Here is a 20,626-nt window from a genome sequence, read left to right as displayed (position 1 = left end):
CCTCATAGGTTGCTGTGAGAATGATAGATAGATATAAAATAATTAAAACAGTGCCTAGAGTACAGCAAGAACTCAATCATGGTTGCTGTTACTATTTAGAAAAAAACAATTGTAGTGAGATTGCTCTTTTTAAGCTAGTGGCTGTTAGGTATCATTCATGTTATATTTTAAAAGTATGAAATGACCTTTCTACTTCATTTACAGAGTTGAAACTGTGGGACAACCAGACAGAAGAGACAGCATAGGAGTGTGTGCAGAAAAACAGGATGGATATGACTCTCTGCAGCGGGATCAAGCTGTGTGCATTAGTACAAATGGTAAGAGATAAATAACTGTCATTCTCTTGGAAATATATGAATTATTATAGTAATATATGAATCTGTTCCAGTTTCATACATTTATAGTAGAAGATGAGAAAATTTAGGTATTTTTCTTTTTTTTATTTATTTTTATTTTTTTTTATTTTGAAGTCTCACTCCATCACCCAGGCTGGAGTACAGTGGCATGATCATAGCTTGCTGCAGCCTCAAATTCTTGGGCCCAAGCCATCCTCCCTCCTCAGCCTCCTGAGTAGCCGGGACTCCAGGTGCATGCCACCGTGCCTGGCTAATTTTTTTTTATTTTTACTTTTGTAAAGATAAGTTGTTGCCCAGGTGGGTCTTGACTCCTGATTTCCAATAATCCTCCCACCTTGGCCTCCCAAAGTGTTGGGATTACAGGTGTGAGCCACCGTGGCTGGCTGAAAGTTTTGGTCTTAATGACATAATTTATGTGACTACTATGTACCAGGCATTGTTCTAAACTCTTTACAAACAATAAATCATTCCGTCTACATCCCTAGTGCTCTTTAAAAATCACCAGCCAGAGGCCGGACGTGGTGGCTCAGGCCTCTAATCCCAGCACTTTGGGAGGCTGAGGCTGACGAATCACGAGGTCAGGAGTTCGAGACCAGCCCGACCAACATAGTGAAACCCTGTCTCTACTAAAAATACAAAAAATTAGCTGGGTGTGGTGGTGTGAGCCTGTAATCTTAGCTACTTGGGAGGCTGAGGCAGGAGAATCGCTTGAACCCAGGAGGCAGAGATTTCAGCGAGCCGACATCGTGCTACTGCACACCAAGCTAGGCGACAGTGTGAGACTCCGTCTCAAAAAAAGAAAGAAAAAAAGAAATTCACTGGCAAGACATGTTAATATTTTGTGTTGTTGGCTGGGCATGGTGGCTCACGTCTGTAATCCTAGCACTTTGGGAGGCCGAGGTGGGTGGATCACGAGGTGAAGAGATCGAGACCAGGCCAGGCGCGGTGGCTCAAGCCTGTAATCCCAGCACTTTGGGAGGCCGAGACGGGCGGATCACGAGGTCAGGAGATGGAGACCATCCTGGCTAACACAGTGAAACCCCGTCTCTACTAAAAAATACAAAAAACTAGCCGGGCGAGGTGGCGGGCGCCTGTAGTCCCAGCTACTCGGGAGGCTGAGGCAGGAGAATGGCGTAGACCCGGGAGGCGGAGCTTGCAGTGAGCTGAGATCCGGCCACTGCACTCCAGCCTGGGCGACAGAGCGAGACTCCGTCTCCCAGAAAAAAAATAAATAAATAAATAAGAGATGGAGACCATTCTGGCCAACATGGTGAAACCCCATCTCTACTAAATATACAAAAATTAGCTGGGCCGGGGCCGGGCGCGGTGGCTCACGCCTGTAATCCCAGCACTTTGGGAGGCCGAGGTGGGCGGATCACAAGGTCAGGAGATCGAGACCACGGTGAAACCCCGTCTCTACTAAAAATACAAAAAATTAGCCGGGCGCGGTTGTAGGCGCCTGTAGTCCCAGCTACTCGGGAGGCTGAGGCAGGAGAATGGCGTGAACCCGGGAGGCGGAGCTTGCAGTGAGCCGAGATCGTGCCACTGCACTCCAGCCTGGGCGACAGAGCGAGACTCCGTCTCAAAAAAAAAAAAAAAATTAGCTGGGCCTGGTGGCCAATACCTGTAATCCCAGAGGCTCAGGCAGGAGAATTGCTTAAACCCAGGAGTTGGAGGTTGCAGTGAGTCCAGATCATGCCACTGCACTCCAGCCTGGGCAACAAGAGTGAAACTCTACCTCCCAAAAAAAAAAAAAAAAACAGTGTTGGTGAGTCAAGAATTTGGTAGAACAAGATTCTTTCTTGTTTATTCCATAAGAAACAGTCTTGCTATTTCACAGCAGGTAATTTTGTAACACTGTCAAGTTTCTTTTCATGACATTGATATGGGCAGCTCATAGTCTGCTGGAAGAGTAGAGCCCTGGACAGAACTCTAAAATCTGTGTCTAGTTGGCATTCCAGATTTTTTTAGTCTGAATTAGGAAATGAGCTATGTTACCAGTAATCTAGAAACTATTTCAGATCTCTTAGTTATTGCTTACATGTAAATGACTCTTTACCTTAACATTTTAGGTGCAGTTTTTGTCAATGGAAAAGAAATGACGAATCAGTTACCCGCAGTTACCTCTGGGTCCACTGTCACATTTGACATTGAAGCCGTGACTCTAGGAACCTGCAATAATAATGAAGGTGGACACTTCAAGCTTCGAGTAACTATAAGTTCAAATAACAGAGAAGTGGTTTTTGATTGGTTACTTGATCAGTCATGTGGTTCTCTTTACTTTGGATGCTCATTTTTCTATCCTGGATGGAAAGTGTTAGTGTTTTAGATGTTTGGGTGCTTGGCTTTTGTTTTCAGGGTTTAACATAGCTGTCCTCAGCCCAGCATAGTTGTAATTCCTTTAAAAAAAAAAAAAAGTTGAATTCATCTCTAACTTAGGCCGTTGGAAATGGAAAGTGTTTGCTGGATTCATTTTGTAATATTTTAGCAAAAAGAGACTTGAATGTTGTGGACAAAATCATATAATTCAGTCATTTTTATTTTTACCATACTGTTAAATATCACATCACAGTAAAAATCAAATTGGTTTTACAAGTATGAGAAAATATAGAAAGTTCTATACCCTTCCACTGTACTTCTTAAAGTGGTTATTAGACCAGGAAAACTTAATGTAATATTATTTTTTAAATCATCATAAAGGATCCAAGTCCGTGTAACTCTTTAGAATAAAACAAGAGGAATAGATCAGATAGAAGAAGCTGTGTAATGTATTAATACATCCACTCATGTGCTGTCCACATGAATGTGTTGACTGTGCTTTCCATGTTCGGGTATTTGTAAGCAGTGTGGACTTTTATCTCATCTTCAATAATCTTTAAGTCCCAAAAACATTATAATGTTTTCTTTTTTTTTGAGACGGAGTCTCGCTCTTGTCGCCCAGGCTGGAGTGCAGTAGTGTGATCTCAGCTCACTGCAACCTCTGTCTCCCGGGGTCAAGTGATCCTCCTGCCTCAGCCTCCTGAGCAGCTGGAATTACAGGCGTCTGCCACCACACCCGGCTAATTTTTGTATTTTTAGTAGAAACGGGGTTTCACCATGTTGGCCAGGTTGGTTTCAAACTCTTGACCTCAGGTGATCCACCCGCCTCAGCCTCCCAAAGTGCTAGGATTATATGCGTGAGCCACTGCACCAGGCCAATTTTTGTATTTTTTTAAATGCTTGACCAAGTGTCTATAATAGGCAAGTAGTACCTTTGGTTCTTTCATTGCAATTTGATTCAGTATAGGCTACAGTATTTTTACAGGGTAAAACTACTTATGGAAGTAGTATGCACAGCAGTGTTAGCCATTTCATATGTATGTAATATGCACATGTGTGTATCCAACCTGCCTGTGACGTGCATTTTACTCTTTGCAGAGTATGAGCTACAGTCCAGTTTAATGTCAGTTTGATAAGTGGTCTCTTAGCAGACCAAAAAAATACAGGATAAATACTTAACCTTTTTTTTTTGAAAACTTAAATTTATGTGTAAAATATTTATTTGAAGGACTTTAATATGTAAAAATAATTGTCTTGCTATGCCAGCCGCTACGGATTTTATTTTAATGTGAATTATTTTTTTCATTTTTACCAGTAGTGAAAAAGTAGAAAAGCAAGTATGATATTTTTGTAAGATAATTTATTTGGGGATTCATGTTCCCTGTTAGACAATCATGACCTTTTCTCCTTGTCTTTTTATGTATAAGTAAGTAGAATTTCACTTGTTTAGGGATTAAGATGTTCTAGAATGTACATACCTTGTCCAGCCATCAGAATCAAAATAAAAAACTAAAAAAGTTCAGTGTGTGTACTTTTTTCTTCTGTGAGATTTGGTGAATCCAGTTTTAACCTACTTTTCATTATAAGGGAAAACAGGCTTCTTGTGACTACAGTCATTTTAATAAAACATTGTAACTTGTGAAAGGTTACATGTACTTTCTTCTTGTACTTTCTTTTAAAAAACTTTTTAAAATTATTTTTTGTAGAGAATGAGGGTCTTGCTTAGTCCAGGTTGGTCTCAAACTCTTGGCCTCAAGCAGTCCTCCCCAGCCTTGGCCTCCCAAAGTGCTGCGATTATAGGCATGAGTGGCCACACCCAGCTGGTTACTTGTACTTTCCTATATGCTGTGTCTGATACTGAGCATCTTGCCTGACACGATGTGTGCAGAAAGAATGTTGGATCAAATGAGGATAGATGAGTCGTTTTCTCCAGATATCTTCATCTCATTTAATTCATCAAATATTTCTTGAATGTATTTGTTTCTTAGCCTCTCTAGGGAAGTGACATCTTAAGTTATGCCTATACAATCTGCCTGTTCACAGGAGTGCCTTAAACCTAATTTGAGACAGGAGTGGTAATATTTGGAACTCTGAAACTAATTTTTCTTTTTTGAGACAGAATCTCACTTTGTTGCCCAGGCTGGGGTACAGTGGTGCAATCTTGGCTCACTGCAACCTCCACCTCCTGGGTTCAATGGATTTCCCTGCCTCAGCCTCCCAAGTAGCTGGCATTACATGTGTGCACCACCACACCTGGCTAATTTTTATACTTTTAGTGGAGATGGGGTTTTGCCATGTTGGCCAGGCTGATCTTGAACACCTGGCCTCAAGTGATCCTACCGCCTTGGCCTCTCAAAGTGCTGGGATTACAGCCGTGAGCCACTGTGTCCGGCCTTGAAACTAATTTAAATGATTTTCTTGAACTGTGAAGATTTTTTTTTTTTTTAGTGAACTCATTGGCTGGGTGTGTTGGCTCACGCCTGTAATCCCAGCACTTTGGGAGGCCCAGGTGGGTGGATCACCTGAGGTCAGGAGTTTGAGACCAGCCTGGCCAACCTGGTGAAACCCCGTCTCTACTAAAAATACAAAAATTAGCTGGGCATGGTGGTGGATGCCTGTAATCCCAGCTACTGGGGAGGCTGAGGCAGGAGAATAACTTGAATCCAGGAGGTGGGGGTTACGGTGATCTGAGATCATGCCATTGCAGCCCAGCCTGGGCAACAAGAGTGAAACTTTGTCTCAAAAAAAAAAAAAGAACTCATTCTGTTCAAATAAGTAAGGGAACCTAGTATTCCAAAACTGTGTGCTTGGGGAGAAGAGTTTGTGTGATGATATGATCATAAGAATTGATTTGGGCTGGGCGCGGTGGCTCACGCCTGTAATCCCAGCACTTTGGGAGGCCGAGGCGGGCGGATCACAAGGTCAGGAGATCGAGACCACGGTGAAACCCCGTCTCTACTAAAAATACAAAAAATTAGCCGGGCGCGGTTGTGGGCGCCTGTAGTCCCAGCTACTCGGGAGGCTGAGGCAGGAGAATGGCGTGAACCCGGGAGGCGGAGCTTGCAGTGAGCCGAGATCGCGCCACTGCACTCCAGCCTGGGCTGGGCGACAGAGCGAGACTCCGTCTCAAAAAAAAAAAAAAAAAAAAAAAAAAGAATTGATTTGGCCGGGAGTGGTGGCTCACGCCTGTAATCCCAGCACTTTGAGAGGCTGAGGCGGGCGGATCACGAGGTCAGGAGATCGACACCATCCTGGCTAACACGGTGAAACCCCATCTCTACTAAAAAAAAAAAATACAAAAAATTAGCCGGGCGCGGTGGCGGGTGCCTGTAGTCCCAGCTACTCGGGAGGCTGAGGCAGGAGAATGGCATGAACCCGGGAAGCAGAGCTTGCAGTGAGCCGAGATTGCGCCACTGCACTCCAGCCTGGGGGACAGAGCGAGACTCCGTCTAAAAAAAAAAAGAATTGATTTTTTGGCTGGGCATGATGGCTTATGCCTAGCCATTTTTTATCCACTTAAAAAAAAAATTGGGTGTGGTGGCTTACACCTGTAATCCCAGCACTTTGGGAGGCCTAGACTGGCAGATCACCTGAAGTCAGGAGTTTGAGATCAGCCTGACCAACATGGTGAAACCCCATCTCTACTAAAATTACAAAAATTAGCTGGATGTGGTGGCACACACTTGTAGTCCCAGCTACATGGGAGGCTGAGGTGGGAAAATTGCTTGAACTCAAGAGGTGGAGGCTGCAGTCAGCCAAGATCTTGCCACTGCACTCCAGCCAGGACAACAGCGAGACAATGTCTCAAAAAATAAAAATTTAGCCAGGTGTGGTGGTGCCCACCTGTAGTTCCAAAGCTACTCAGGAGACTGAGCCTGTAGTTCCAAAGCTACTCAGGAGAATCACTTGAGCCTGGGAATTTGAGGTTGCAGTGAGCCTACGCAACATTGGTAGACCCCATCTCTTAATAAATAAACACAAAGAAATAGAACAGATAACAAAAGCAAAATCCCCTGAATAATATCTACAATAAGACTAGGTGACCACTTACCCCCTCAAATTCTAAAATACAAGCTAGTGAAGACGAACTACAAACAGATGCAAGACCTGCATGATCTCAGTGTCTGTGCAGGACAAAGAAGGCGCAAAGCCTGACAGATGTGAGAACAGGGGAAACCCCATATCATCAACCTGGAACTCCTGGAAAGCACCATGGAACAACTGAAAAGTAGCAGCTGAAACTCAAGAAATTTGTTTCCTTCCAATACCAGATGAGTGCAAGTGGGCCATGGTAAGTGTGTTCAGGGGTGCTTAAGATCACTCTCAGATTCGATGACTTGCCAGGACTCACAGAACTCAGAAAAGCTGTTACACTCATGGTTACTATTTAGTAAAGCAAAAAGACACAGATTAAAATTAGCAAGTTTGGCCGGGCCTGCTGGCTCACACCTATAATCCCAGTACTTTGGGAGGCCAAGGTGTGGAGGATTGCTTGAGGCCAGGAGGTCAAGACCAACCTGGGCAACATGATGAGACCCCCATTTCTACCAAAAAAAATTTTTTTAATTAGCTAGGCATAGCCAGGCATTAGCCGGCTACTCAGGAGGCTAAGGTGGAAGGATCACTTGAGTTCAGCAGTTTGAGGCTACAGCGAGCTACATTTGCCACTATACTCCAGCCTGGGTGACAGAGCAAAATCCTGTCTATTAAAAATAAACAGCTGGGCGTGGTGGCTCACGCCTGTAATCCCAGCACTTTGGGAGGCTGAAGCGGGCAGATCACGAGGTTAGGAGATCGAGACCATCCTGGCTAACATGGTGAAACCCCATCTCTACTAAAAATACAAAAAAATTAGCCAGGTGTGGTAGTCCCAGCTACTCGGGAGGCTGAGGCAGGAAAATGGCATGAACCTGGGAGGTGGAATTTGCAGTGAGCTGAGATCGGGCCACTGCACTACAGCCTGGGCAACAGAATGAGATTCCGTCTTAAAAATACATAAATAAATAAATAAAATCTGGGTGCTGTGGCTCACGTCTGTAATCCCAGCCCTTCGGGAGGCTGAGGCAGGTGGATAAAAATACAAAAAATTAGCCGGGCATGGTGGCCGGTGCCTGTAATCCCAGCTACTCGGGAGGCTGAGGTAGGAGAATCACTTGAACCCAGGAGGCAGAGGTTGCAGTGAGCTGAGATCACACCACGTACTCTAGCCTGCATTACAGAGCGAGGCTCTGTGTCAAAAAATAATAATAATAAATAAAATAAGCAATAGAAAAAGACACGCAGGGCAGGGGCCTGGAGAGACCAGGCACAAGCTTCCATTTATCCTCTCCCAGTGGAATCATATGGACAGTACTTAGCTGCTCTTCAACAGTGTGTGACAGTTTGAACAGAATATTATCTATCAGGGAACTTCACCTAAGTCTTGGTTTTTATCAGCAGCCTGGGGGCATGGGGGCATGGCTGTCCCCGTGTGTGGCTCACCTTAGTCCTCAGCCCTGCCTGAGCTGAGGCTGATACCATAAGGCTCAAGGCCCCCAGGTAAACAAGGACAAGCTTATCAGGCAGGATATTGCCAAGGCCTACCCTTTCTTTAGGATCTGAAGGGTGTGGCCAACCCAGACCTGCTACTTAACCCTTTGCTGCACAGTAAGAAAATCTGAAGGACCTGGAGTGTTCCAGCTCTTATGGATTCTCAAAAGTGACGCGCTGGCCGGGCGCGGTGGCTCACGCCTGTAATCCCAGCACTTTGGGAGGCCGAGACGGGCGGATCACGAGGTCAGGAGATCGAGACCATCCTGGCTAACACGGTGAAACCCCGTCTCTACTAAAAAATACAAAAAACTAGCCGGGCGAGGTGGCGGGCGCCTATAGTCCCAGCTACTCGGGAGGCTGAGGCAGGAGAATGGCGTGAACCCGGGAGGCGGAGCTTGCAGTGAGCTGAGATCCGGCCACCGCACTCCAGCCTGGGTGACAGAGCGAGACTCCGTCTCAAAAAAAAAAAAAAAAAAAAAAAAAAAAAGTGACGTGCTAGACTGTTCTAGGATAGGCTCCAATAATGAGGAAAAATTGAAGGGAGGAGAATTAAAATTGAGGATAATCAGCCAGGCATGGTGGCTCAAGCCTGTAATCCCAGCATTTTGAGAGGCCAAGGTGGGTGGATCACGAGGTCAGGAGTTCAAGACCAGCCTGACCAACATAGTGAAACCCCACCTCTACTAAAAATACAAAAATTAGTCAGGCGTGGTGGGGAGTGCCTGTAGTCCCAGCTACTTGGGAGGCTGAGGCAGGAGAACTGCTTGAACCCGGGAGTCGGAGGTTGTAGTGAGCTGAGATTGCACCACTGTACTCTAGCACTCCAGCCTGAGTGACACAGCGAGACTCTGTCTCCAAAAAAAAAAAAAAAAAAAAAAAAAAATTTGAGGATAATACCTGACGGGAGATACTGTGATCAGGAAGGTGGTTTTCCAAGGGCAAGGCTTATTCATTAGACTTTAGATGTATAGACCCCTGCGATTTACCCAAATGTGGAAATTTGAATGTACAGTTTGTGGTAGTGAAGGGCTATGTGCTCTCCCACTAAAAGTTAAAAAAAAAAAAATGAACGGAATAGATTCGAGATGAAGGAAAGAAAAATCAAACCCAAAGTTGGGGAGAGGAATAGATAGAGACTAGAAATCCCAGAGGCCAGGCACAGTGGCTCACACCTGTAATCCCAGCACTTTGAGAGGCCAAGACAGGAGGATCACTTGAGCCCAGGAGTTCCAGACCAGCCAGGGCAACATGGTGAAACCTCATCTCTACCAACATTTTAAAAATTAGCCAGATATGCTGGTGCACACCTGTGATCCCAGCTGAGGCTGGAGGATCACTTGAGCCCATGAGGCAGAGGTTGCAGTGAGCCATGATTGTGCCACTGCACTCCAGCCTGGGCGACAAAGTGAGACCCTATCTCAAAAAATAAATAAATGTAGAAACATAAAAAGGGTTCAAGAGAAGGTAGTGAATATTGAAGACAGTAAAGATAATCAAATATACAGATAACAAAAGTCCTCAAAGAAGAAAACCAAAAACAGGAAAATAGAAAAAATGTCAAAAATTATAACTCAATAAAGCTTTTTGGAAATATAAAAAGATTTGAAAGTATATATTGAAAGAGCACACTGTATACCTAAAAAGTATCAACCCGGAGCAACCAACATCAGGTTATATCTTAGTAAAAGTATTGGGTTTTAGAGGAAAAAAAACAGTCTAGGCATCCAAGAAAAAGAGCATGTGACTTATAAGGGAATGAAAATTAGATTATAATAAGAATAATTCTGACAGCACGGCTTTTGCCAGAAGAAAATGGAGTAACATAAATTTAAGAACATATATTTCCTACCTCTGTCCTCTGAAAAAGTACAAACAATGACCAACTCTAGCAATGAATATCCTTAGTGATCAGATTATATTCTTTTTTCTTTTTTTTTTTTTCAGACAGAGTCTCACTCTGTCCCCCAGGCTTGAGTAAAGTGGCATGATCTCAGCTCACTGCAAACTCCCCCTCCCAAGTTCAAGCGATTCTCCTGCCTTAGCCTCCCAAGTAGCTGGGACGTGCCACCACACCCAGCTAGTTTTTTTGTTTTCTTTAGTTTTTTGTTTTGTTTTGTTTTGTTGTTGTTATTGTTGTCATCGTTGGGTTTTTTTTGAGATAGAGTCTTGCTCTGTTGCCCAGGTTGGAGTGGAGTGCAGGGCACAATCTTTGCTCACCGCAACCTCTGCCTCCCAGGTTCAAGCGATTCTCCTGCCTCAGCCTCCTATGTATGTGGTATTACAGGCGCGCGCCACCACGCCCGGCCTCCTATGTATGTGGGATTACAGGCGCGCGCCACCACGCCCGGCCTCCTATGTATGTGGGATTACAGGCGCGCGCCACCACGCCCGGCCTCCTATGTATGTGGCATTACAGGCACGCGCCACCACGCCCGGCTAATTTTTTTGTATTTTTAGTAGAGAGGGGGTTTCTCCATGTTGGTCAGGCTGGTCTCTTGAACTCCCGACCTCAGGTGATCCACCCGCCTCGGCCTCCCAAAGTGCTGGGATTATAGGTGTGAGCTACTGCACATGGCCTATTATTTTTATTTTTAAAAATATTATTAAATTGGCCAGGCATCGTGGCTCACACCTGTAATCCCAGCACTTTGGGAGGCCGAGGCGGGTAGATGACAAAGTCAGGAGTTCAAGACCAGCCTGGCCAAGATGGTGAAACCCTGTCTCTACTAAAAATACAAAAATTAGCTGGGCGTGGTGGCACGTGCCTGTAATCCCAGCTACTCAGGAGGCTGAGGCAGGAGAATCACTTGAACCTGGGAGGCAGAGGTTGCAGTGAGCCGAGATTGAGCCACTGCACTCCAGCCTGGCAACAGAGCAAGACTCCGTCTCAAAATAAATAAATAAATAAATAAATAAATAAATAAAATAAAAAATAAAATAGGCCAGGCGTGGTGGCTCACACCTGTAATCCCAGCACTTTGGGAGGCCAATGCCGGTGGATCATGAGGTCAGGCGTTCAAGACCAGCCTGACCAACATAGTAAAATCCCATCTCTACTAAAAATAGAAAAATTAGCCAGGCGTGGTGGCACGTGCCTGTAATCCCAGCCACTCGGGAGACTGAGGCAGGAGAATCGCTTGAATCCAGGAGGCAGAGGTTGTGGTGAGGCAAGATCGTGCCACTGCACTCCAGCTTGGGCAACAGAGCGAGACTGTCTCAATAAATAAATAAATAAATAAATAAATAGATAAATATTGTTTTTTAAATTTAGCTATTCCAATTCCTTTCCCTCTTCATGTATATTTTAGACTAATCTTGTCTCCATCTACAAAAACTATTTCTGGGACCGGGCACGGTGGCTCATGCCTGTAATCCTAGCACTTTGGGAGGCTGAGGTGGGCAGATCATGAGGTCAGGAGATCGAGACCATCCTGGCTAACATGGTGAAACCCCATCTCTACTCAAAATACAAAAAATTAGCCGGGCGTGGTAACGGGCGCCTGTAGTCCCAGCTACTCGGTAGGCTGAGGCAGGAGAATGGCGTGAACCCAAGAGGTGGAGCTTGCAGTGAGCCGAGATCCTGCCACTGCACTCCAGCCTGGGCGACAGAGCGAGACTCCGTCTCCAAAAAAAAAAAAAAAAAGAGAAAAAAAGAAGTTAGATGGTTCTATTGCAAAGGCAGACTTAGGAGTAACTACTCCAAAGCAAATAAAAGTTGGTCTGCATAGTAATTAATAAATAAATTAATTAGAGATGGGGTCTTACTATGTTGTTCAGGTTGGTCTGGAACACCTGGACTCAAGTGATCATCCCATCTTGGCCTCCCAAAGTGATGGGATGTGAGCTGTCATCCCAACTGATTTTTTTTTTTTTTTTTTTGAGATGGAGTCTCGCTCTGTCGCCCAGGCTAGAGTGCAGTGGCGAGATCTCAGCTCACTGCAAGCCCTGCCTCCCGGGTTCACCCCATTCTCCTGCCTCAGCCTCCCTAGTAGCTGGGACTACAGGTGCTCGCCACCACACCCGGCTAATTTTTGTATTTTTAGTAGAGATGGGGTTTCACCGTATTAGCCAGGATGGTCTTGATCTCCTGACCTCGTGATTCGCCTGCCTCAGTCTCCCAAAGTGCTGGGATTACAGGCCTCGTGAGCCACTGCACCTGGCCCCCAACTGATTTTTAAAAAATAAATCTAAATTTATTCTATTGAAAAAACTCATTTATTCTGAATTTATTTTTGTATTATCTGTCCTTTATAAAATGAAAGTGACAGTAGATGGCATGTTTGTCTGTGAATCTTCTTATATGAAATAAAAAGTTAAAAAATTTTAAAATATATATTACTGGTCTGTGAAATCCAAACATGTGGGACCTACTTAATATCCTACATTTCTTGATATATGGGTATCTGATACTTTTGAACTAAGACTAGTACTTTCTTTTTTTTTTTTTTTTTTTTTGAGACAGAGTCTCGCTCTGTCCCCCAGGCTGGAGTGCAGTGGCACGATCTCGGCTCACTGCAAGCTCCGTCTCCTGGGTTCAGGCCATTCTCCTGCCTCAGCCTCCCGAGTAGCTGGGACTATAGGCGCCCGCCACCGCACCTGGCTAATTTTTTGTATTTTTAGTAGAGACGGGGTTTCACCGTGGTCTCGATCTCCTGACCTTGTGATCCACCCGCCTCGGCCTCCCAAAGTGCTGGGATTACAGGCGTGAGCCACCGCGCCCGGCCGAGTACTTTCTTTTTAAAATACAAAAACCATATTCAGTGAAACTAATCTAACAAATGCTTCTATTCCATAAAATTTAATGTCAATTTTAAAAACTTGGTCGGGTGTACTGGCCCAAGCCTGTAATTCCAGCATTCGGGAGACCAAGGTGGGTGGATCACTTAAGGTCAGGAATTCAAGACCAGACTAACCAACATGGTGAAACCCCATCTCTACCAAAAAAAAAAACCAACATAAAATTAGCCAGGCATGGTGGTGGGTGTCTGTAGTCCCAGCTACTTGGGAGGCTGAGGCAGGAGAATCGCTTGAATCGGGGAGGTAGAGGTTGCCGTGAGCCGAGATCGCACCACTGCACTTCAGCCTGGGGGACAGAGCAAGACTCTGTCTCAAAATAAATAAATAAATAAAATTAAATTTAAAAATTGACCTTTTCTATGCCACTTCTATGCAGGAATCTTATATAAGGCAATATTAGGAAAATTGTGTTTTGGTAGAATTAGACTGTGTTTATATAATCTTAACAGATGTCCATATTCTTAAAGTATCTTAAGGTAGAAGGGGCGAGCTTATACTATGTAGCATTTGAGTTTTCTTCTGAGGTGGGAGTGGAGGGTTGAGGTAGACCAAGCAGTTTGGTTATAGGGACAGGAATGGTGATGCTAAACCAAGAGCCAGTTATTGTTCTAAGTACCTTGCTGAGCAAGGCACCTGTAATACCATTTTACAGTTGAAGAAACAAATTTGGCATGGTTAAGTAACTTTCTGAGTTATATATAAAGTTACAAGCACAACCAAAGCTGGGATTCAAATCCATACCTAATTCCAAAGCCCATAATTCTTCCCTGTACTACACTATGTCCAGGACACAAGTCTGATATTAGACATTATATAATTTACTAAAACATAAATGAAAATCTCCCTCACTAGAATTTAAGATTCATGATGACGACAACGGTATCTGGCTTATTTATCTTTGTATACCCATGCCTAATGTATGAGCCATATTAGATGCTAAGTAAGTCTTTAAAGCATAAATAAGGCTCTGTAATCCTAACTACCCATATAGCAACGATGATCTTTCCCCTACAAGGTCTGACAGAAGAATGTACTCCCCAAACAAGAAGAGAAACAGGTATAATTTAGATAACCCACTTGGTAGAAAATCTTAGTTGAATTAGTAAAGAAAGGAGCTAAGATTTATTAGTCCCATTACATTCTAGGTATTTCAGGCAATTCATAAATTTACGTGTCAAAATAGAAAAAACTTCTATTCCAATACCTGTATAACTTCACCTTTTCTCTGGAGTAGCAAGTCTACCAAAGGGATATATGCTTATAATAGGGAAAGAAGGAAGATGTAAATGACTCCTGTTTTGACCTATAAACACTGGGAGAATCCTTGAAGCAGGATCTTAGTCTTACACAGCTTCCCATTCCTAGTGCTTGGGAAAAGTGTTGGCACAGATATTCAATAGCTGAACAGAAGAATGGCTACTAGTGATAGCACACTAGAAGAACAGGTAGAAGCTATTTGGGTTACGAAAAAGGATGGCAGGCCAGGTGCAGTGGCTCACACCTGTAATCCCAGCACTTTGGGAGGTCGAGGTGGGCAGATCACAAGGTCAGGAGATCAAGACCATCCTGGCCAACATGGTGAACCGTCTCTCTACGAAAAATACAAAAATTACCTGGGCGTGGGGGCAAGTGCAGTGGCTCACGCCTGTAATCCCAGCACTTTGGGAGGCCGAGGCAGGCGGATCACTTGAGGTCGGGAGTCCAAGAACAGCCTGACCAACAGGGAGAAACCCCATCTCAACTAAAAATACAAAATTAGCCGGGCATGGTGGCAAGCGCCTGTAATCCCAGCAACTCGGGAGGCTGAGGCAGGAGAATCGCTTGAACCTGGGAGGCGGAGGTTGCGGTGAGCCGAGATCATGTCATTGCACACCACCCTGGGCAACAAGAACGAAACTCCCGTCTCAAAAAAAAAAAAAAATCACTTGGGCGTGGTGGTGTGTGCCTGTAATCACAGCTACTCGCGAGGCTGAGACAGGAGAATCACTTTAACCAGGGAGTTGCAGGTTGCACTGAGCTGAAATCGCACCACTGCACTCCACTCCAGCCTGGCGACAGAGCGAGACCCTGTCTCAAGAAGAAAAAAAAAAAAAAAAAAAAAAAAAAAAAAGCTGTGCGCTGTGGCTCACGCCTGTAATCCCAACAATTTGGGAGGCCAAGGTAGTAGGATCACGAGGTCAGGAGATCAAGACCATCCTGGCTAACACGGTGAAACCCTCTCTCTACTAAAAATACTAAAAAAAAAAAAAAATTAGCCAGGCGCGGTGGCGGGTGCCTGTAGTCCGAGCTACTCAGGAGTCTGAGACAGGAGAATGGCGTGAACCCAGGAGGCGGAGCTTGCAGTGAGCCGAGACCGTGCAACTGCACTCCAACTTGGGCGACAAAGCGAGACTCCGTCTCAAAAAAAAATCAAATTGGCCGGGCGCGGTGGCTCAAGCCTGTAATCCCAGCACTTTGGGAGGCCGAGACGGGCGAATCACGAGTTCAGGAGATCGAGACCATCCTGGCTAACACGGTGAAACCCCGTCTCTACTAAAATACAAAAAAAAAATTAGCCGGGCGAGGTGGCGGGCGCCTGTACTCCCAGCTACTCGGGAGGCTAAGGCAGGAGAATGGCGTGAACCCGGGAGGCGGGGCTTGCAGTGAGCTGAGATCCGGCCACTGCACTCCAGCCTGGGCAACAGAGCCAGAATCCGTCTCAAAAAAAAAAAAAAAAAAAAAAAATCAAATTAAAAAAAAAGGAAAAGAAAAAAAAAAAAAAAAGGAAAATGATGTAGTAGCTTGGACATAAATATTATTCCAGGAGTTAGGGCACCTACAGGCGGCCCCTGGTTGGAACTTTGCCAAGTGGAAAAGACAGCAGATAAAAATGGATCAGGCCGGGCGCGGTGGCTCAAGCCTGTAATCCCAGCACTTTGGGAGGACGAGACGGGCGGATCACGAGGTCAGGAGATCGAGACCATCCTGGCTAACACGGTGAAACCCCGTCTCTACTAAGAAATACAAAAAACTAGCCGGGCGAGGTGGCGGGCGCCTGTAGTCCCAGCTACTCTGGAGGCTGAGGCCGGAGAATGGCGTGAACCCGGGAGGCGGAGCTTGCAGTGAGCTGAGATCCGGCCACTGCACTCCAGCCTGGGCTACAGAGCGAGACTCCGTCTCAAAAAAAAAAAAAAAAAAAAAAAAAAAAAAAAAAAAAAAAGGATCAACAAGACCGGGCCCAGTGGCTTAAGCCTATAATCATAGCACTTTGGGAGGCCGAGGCGGGTGTATCACCCGGGGTCAGGAGTTTGAGACCAATCTGACTAATATGATGAAACCCCCTCTCTAATAAACATACAAAAATTAGTTGGGCGTGGTGGCATGCGTCTGTAATTCTAGCTACTCGGAGGGCTGAGAGGAGAATTGCTTGAACCCGGGAGTTGGAGGTTGCAGTGAGCCGAGACTGCACCATCGCACCCCAGCCTGGGCAACAAGAGTGAAACTCCGTCTCAAACAAACAAACAAACAAAAAATGGATTTACAATAAAAAGAAAAAAACAACAACCAATAATCCAGGAGATAAATCCTGTTTTCTAGAACCAGCTTTATAAAATGATTCATCCCAGTAGACGTTTAAGTAACAATCTTACTTTGAGTAAGAATTTTAGTGAATTTTTACCCTGTATAAATCAACCGTACACTAGTAGGAACATACGTTCCTCTAGAAATTGGATCTTGGGGCCAGGCACAGTGGCTCATGCCTGTAATCCCAGCACTTTGAGAGGCCGAGACGGGTGGATCACGAGGTCAGAAGATCGAGGCCATCCTGGCCAACATGGTGAAACCCCATCTCCACTAAAAATACAAAAATTAGCTGGGTGTAGTGGTGTGCGCCTGTAATCCCACCTACTCGGGAGGTTGAGGCAGGGGAATCGCTTGAACCCAGGAGGTGGAGGTGGAGGTTGCGGTGAGCCAAGATCATGCCATTGCACTCCAGCCTGGGCAGTAAGAGCAAAACTGCATCTCACAAAAAAAAAAAAAAAAAAAAAAAAAAAAGATCAATGGATCTTGGGCACCTACTAAGAATACCAGAGTGGGGCTGGGAGCGGTGGCTCATGTCTGTAATGCCAGCACTTTGGAAGGCCAAGGAGGTCAGATCACGAGGTCAGGAGATTGAGGCCATCCTGGCCAACATGGTGAAACCCCCTTTCTACTAAAAATACAAAAATTAGCTGGGCGTGCTAGCGTGCGCCTAGAGTCCCAGCTACTTGAAAGGGCTGAGGCAGGAGAATCACTTGAACCCGGGAGGCGGAGGTTGCAGTGAGCCAAGATCCCGCCACTGCACTCCAGTCTGGCAACACAGCGAGACTCCGTCTCAAAAAAAAAAAAAGGGGGGGCCGGGCGCGGTGGCTCAAGCCTGTAATCCCAGCACTTTGGGAGGCCGAGACGGGTGGATCACGAGGTCAGGAGATCGAGACTAGCCTGGCTAACACGGTGAAACCCCGTCTCTACTAAAAAAATACAAAAAACTAGCCAGGCGAGGTGGCGGGCGCCTGTAGTCCCAGCTACTCGGGAGGCTGAGGCAGGAGAATGGCGTAGACCCGGGAGGTGGAGCTTGCAGTGAGCTAAGATCTGGCCACTGCACTTCAGCCTGGGCGACAGAGCGAGACTCCGTCAAAAAAAAAAAAAAAAAAAAAAAAAAAAAAAAAAACCAGATTGAGCCAGGTACAGTGGCTCATGCCTACAATCCCAGTACTTTGGGAGGTTGAGGCAGGAGGACTGCTGGAGCCCAGGAGTTTGAGCCCAGCCTGAACAACATAGCGAGACTCACTCTATCTCTGTGTGTGTGTATATATATATATATTGAAACGGAGTCTCCGTCTGTCACCTAGGCTGGAGTGCAGTGGCGCAATGTTGGCTCACTGCAACCTCCACCTGCCAGGTTCAAGTAATTATCCCTGCCACAGCCTCCCAAGTAGCTGGGATTACAGGTGCCCACCACCATGCCCGGCTAATTTTTGTATTTTTAGTAGAGATAGGGTTCCATTATGTTGGCCAGGCTGGTCTTGAACTCCTGACCTCAGGTGGATACACTCACCTCAGCCCCCCAAAGTATTGGGATTACAGGTGTGACCCACTGTGCCCGGTCTACATAATTTTTTTTTTTTTTTTTGAGACGGAGTCTCGCTCTGTCGCCCAGGCTGGAGTGCAGTGGCCGGATCTCAGCTCACTGCAAGCTCCGCCTCCCGGGTTCACGCCATTCTCCTGCCTCAGCCTCCGGAGTAGCTGGGACTACAGGCGCCCGCCACCTCGCCCAGCTAGTTTTTTTTTTTGTATTTTTTAGTAGAGACCGTGCTAGCCAGGATGGTCTCGATCTCCTGACCTCGTGATCCGCCCGTCTCGGCCTCCCAAAGTGCTGGGATTACAGGCTTGAGCCACCGCGCCCGGCCAATTTTTTTTTCCCAAAAAAACGCACACACACACCAGAATGCATACTGTGAACTTAAGTTCTGGCTTATTCTGGTAGTTGTTTGTTGAAGGGAAGACTACATATAATTTCATCTTTAGATGAATAGATGAATTTAATCAGGGCTTTTTTTCTTTCTTTTTTTACTGCTAACAGGGGAAAACATCGATGTCTGCTTTAACATGGTATGTGGTATAATTATACTAGGAGCAACATACTATAACTTTAACAAGCAGAAAATATAAACTGAGTGAGCCCAGCACAGTGGCTCACACCTGTAATTCAGGCACTTTGGGAGGCCGAGGCAGGTGGATCACTTGAGGTCAGGAGTTCGAGACCAGCCTGTCCAACATGGAGAAACTCTGTCTCTACTAAAAATACAAAAATTAGCCGGGCGTGGTGGTGGGTGCCTATAATCTCACTGGGGAGGCTAAGACAGGAGAATCGCTTGAGCTTGGGAGGTGGAGGTTGCAGTGAGCCAAGGTTGTGCCACTGCACTCCAGCCTTGCCCAGCAGCACCAAAAGCAAAAAAAAAAAAAAAAAAAAAAAAAGGACCAGAAAAGGGTTCTGTGAACTGATGTCAATGTGGAACAAACACCAAAACAGAAGTACAGTACAGAATAATTTATGGCATACTACCATTTTTATTGTTAAAAATTGAAAAATACCTATATTTGAGTTGTAGAGTATATCTAAAAGTATACACAGAAACAGTTGCTTTTATGGAGGACAGTGAATTGGAGAAAAGGACAAATGGGAGGGAGGCTTTTCACTGTGTCTGTTTTTGTTTTTTGAGAGTCTCCCTCTGTTGCCCAGGCTGCAATGCAGTGCACCTCCCAGATTCCAGTGATTCTCCTGCCTCAGCCTCCCAAGTAGCTAAGATTTCAGGTATGCACCACCATGCCCGGCTAATTTTTGATATTTCTAGTAGAGGCAGGGTTTTGATAAGTTGGCCAAGCTGGTCTGGAACTCCCAGCCCCAAATGATCCACCCGTAGGGCTACCAACGTGCTGCAATTACAGCCACTGCACCCAGCCCTTTCTGATCCTTTTAAAAATTGCTAAATAGTATACTGTACACTTACATGGATGTATGATAATTTAACCAGTCCCCTACTGATTTGTCTAATCTGCTATTTTTAACAGTGGTGACAATTTGTCAATTTATATTCTAGTTCACACGCAGGATAAATTCCTAAAAATTGAGTTACTAGGGCAAAGGTTATCTGCATTGCAATTTTAACAGAAAGCACCAGATTGCTTTCTCTAGAGGTTGTACCAATTTATTTTCCAGCCATAACTGTGTTGTCTGTTTCTCCTTTTCTTCTGAACAGTGACATCTGCCAACTTCCATCTTGATGAAACCGTCTGTGTTCTTAATCCATCTTTTCCTGCTTTTTCTTTTTTTTTTTTTTTTTTTGAGACAGAGTTTCAGTCTTGTTGTCCTGGCTGGAGTGCAGTGGTGCAAAATCTTGGCTCACCGCAACCTCCGCCTCCCGGGTTCAAGTGATTCTCCTGCCTCAGCCTCCCCAGTAGCTGGGATTACAGGTGCCCGCCACAACGCCCGGCTGATTTTGTATTTTTAGTAGAGATGGAGTTTCACCATATAGGCCAAGTTGGTCTCGAACTCCTGACCTCGGTGATCCACCGCGCCCAGCCAATTTTCCTGTATTTTAATAAAGATGGAGTTTCCTCACTATGTTGCCTAGCCTGATCTCAAAACACCTCCTCCCACCTCAGCCTCCCAAAGTGCTGGAATTACAGGCATGAGCCAGTATGCCAGGCCCCAAAATAGTTTTCAAAAATTTCCTTTCACATTCAGTAATCAGTATTTAAATAATTTGAGAAATTATTTACTGAAGCAGTATCTAATATTCAGTATACTTTTTTTTTTTTTTTTTTGAGACAAGAGTCTCACTCTGTCACCCAGGATGGAGTGCCTGGCATGAACATGGCTCACAGCAGCCTCAACCTCCCAGGCTGAAGTGATCTTCTCCTCAGACTCTGGAGTAGCTGAGACTACAGGTGTGCACCACCACACTCAGCTAATTTTTTCTTTTCTCTTTTGGAGACAGAGTCTTGCTCTGTTGCCCAGGCTGGAGTACAATGGTGCGATCTCTGCTCACAACCTCTGCCTCCTGGTTTCAAACGATTCTCCTGCCTCAGACTCCCGAGTA

At 45.3% G+C, this 20,626-nt stretch overlaps 2 protein-coding genes and 1 pseudogene across 2 annotated transcripts in view; all 3 read left to right on the top strand.

Annotated features, from left to right (window-relative positions):
• CRLF3 (cytokine receptor like factor 3) overlaps positions 1-4,197 on the top strand; it is a 56,676-nt gene extending 52,479 nt beyond the window's left edge. Inside the window, exons 7-8 of the mRNA XM_050763818.1 lie at positions 205-317; positions 2,429-4,197. Coding sequence (XP_050619775.1) covers positions 205-317; positions 2,429-2,685 — 370 coding nt within the window. The 3' untranslated portion in view covers positions 2,686-4,197. The remainder of the gene's footprint in view (positions 1-204; positions 318-2,428) is intronic.
• COPRS (coordinator of PRMT5 and differentiation stimulator) overlaps positions 1-20,626 on the top strand; it is a 415,601-nt gene that overhangs the window by 231,272 nt on the left and 163,703 nt on the right. The gene's annotated exons all lie outside the window — the stretch shown is intronic.
• LOC126940058 (uncharacterized) lies at positions 9,098-9,250 on the top strand (annotated as a pseudogene).

The sequence above is a fragment of the Macaca thibetana genome, chromosome 16, assembly GCF_024542745.1.
Source record: "Macaca thibetana thibetana isolate TM-01 chromosome 16, ASM2454274v1, whole genome shotgun sequence".
Classification (NCBI taxonomy): domain Eukaryota; kingdom Metazoa; phylum Chordata; class Mammalia; order Primates; family Cercopithecidae; genus Macaca; species Macaca thibetana.
Note: the sequence above shows the minus strand (reverse complement) of the source record. Positions and strands in the feature narration are given on the sequence as shown.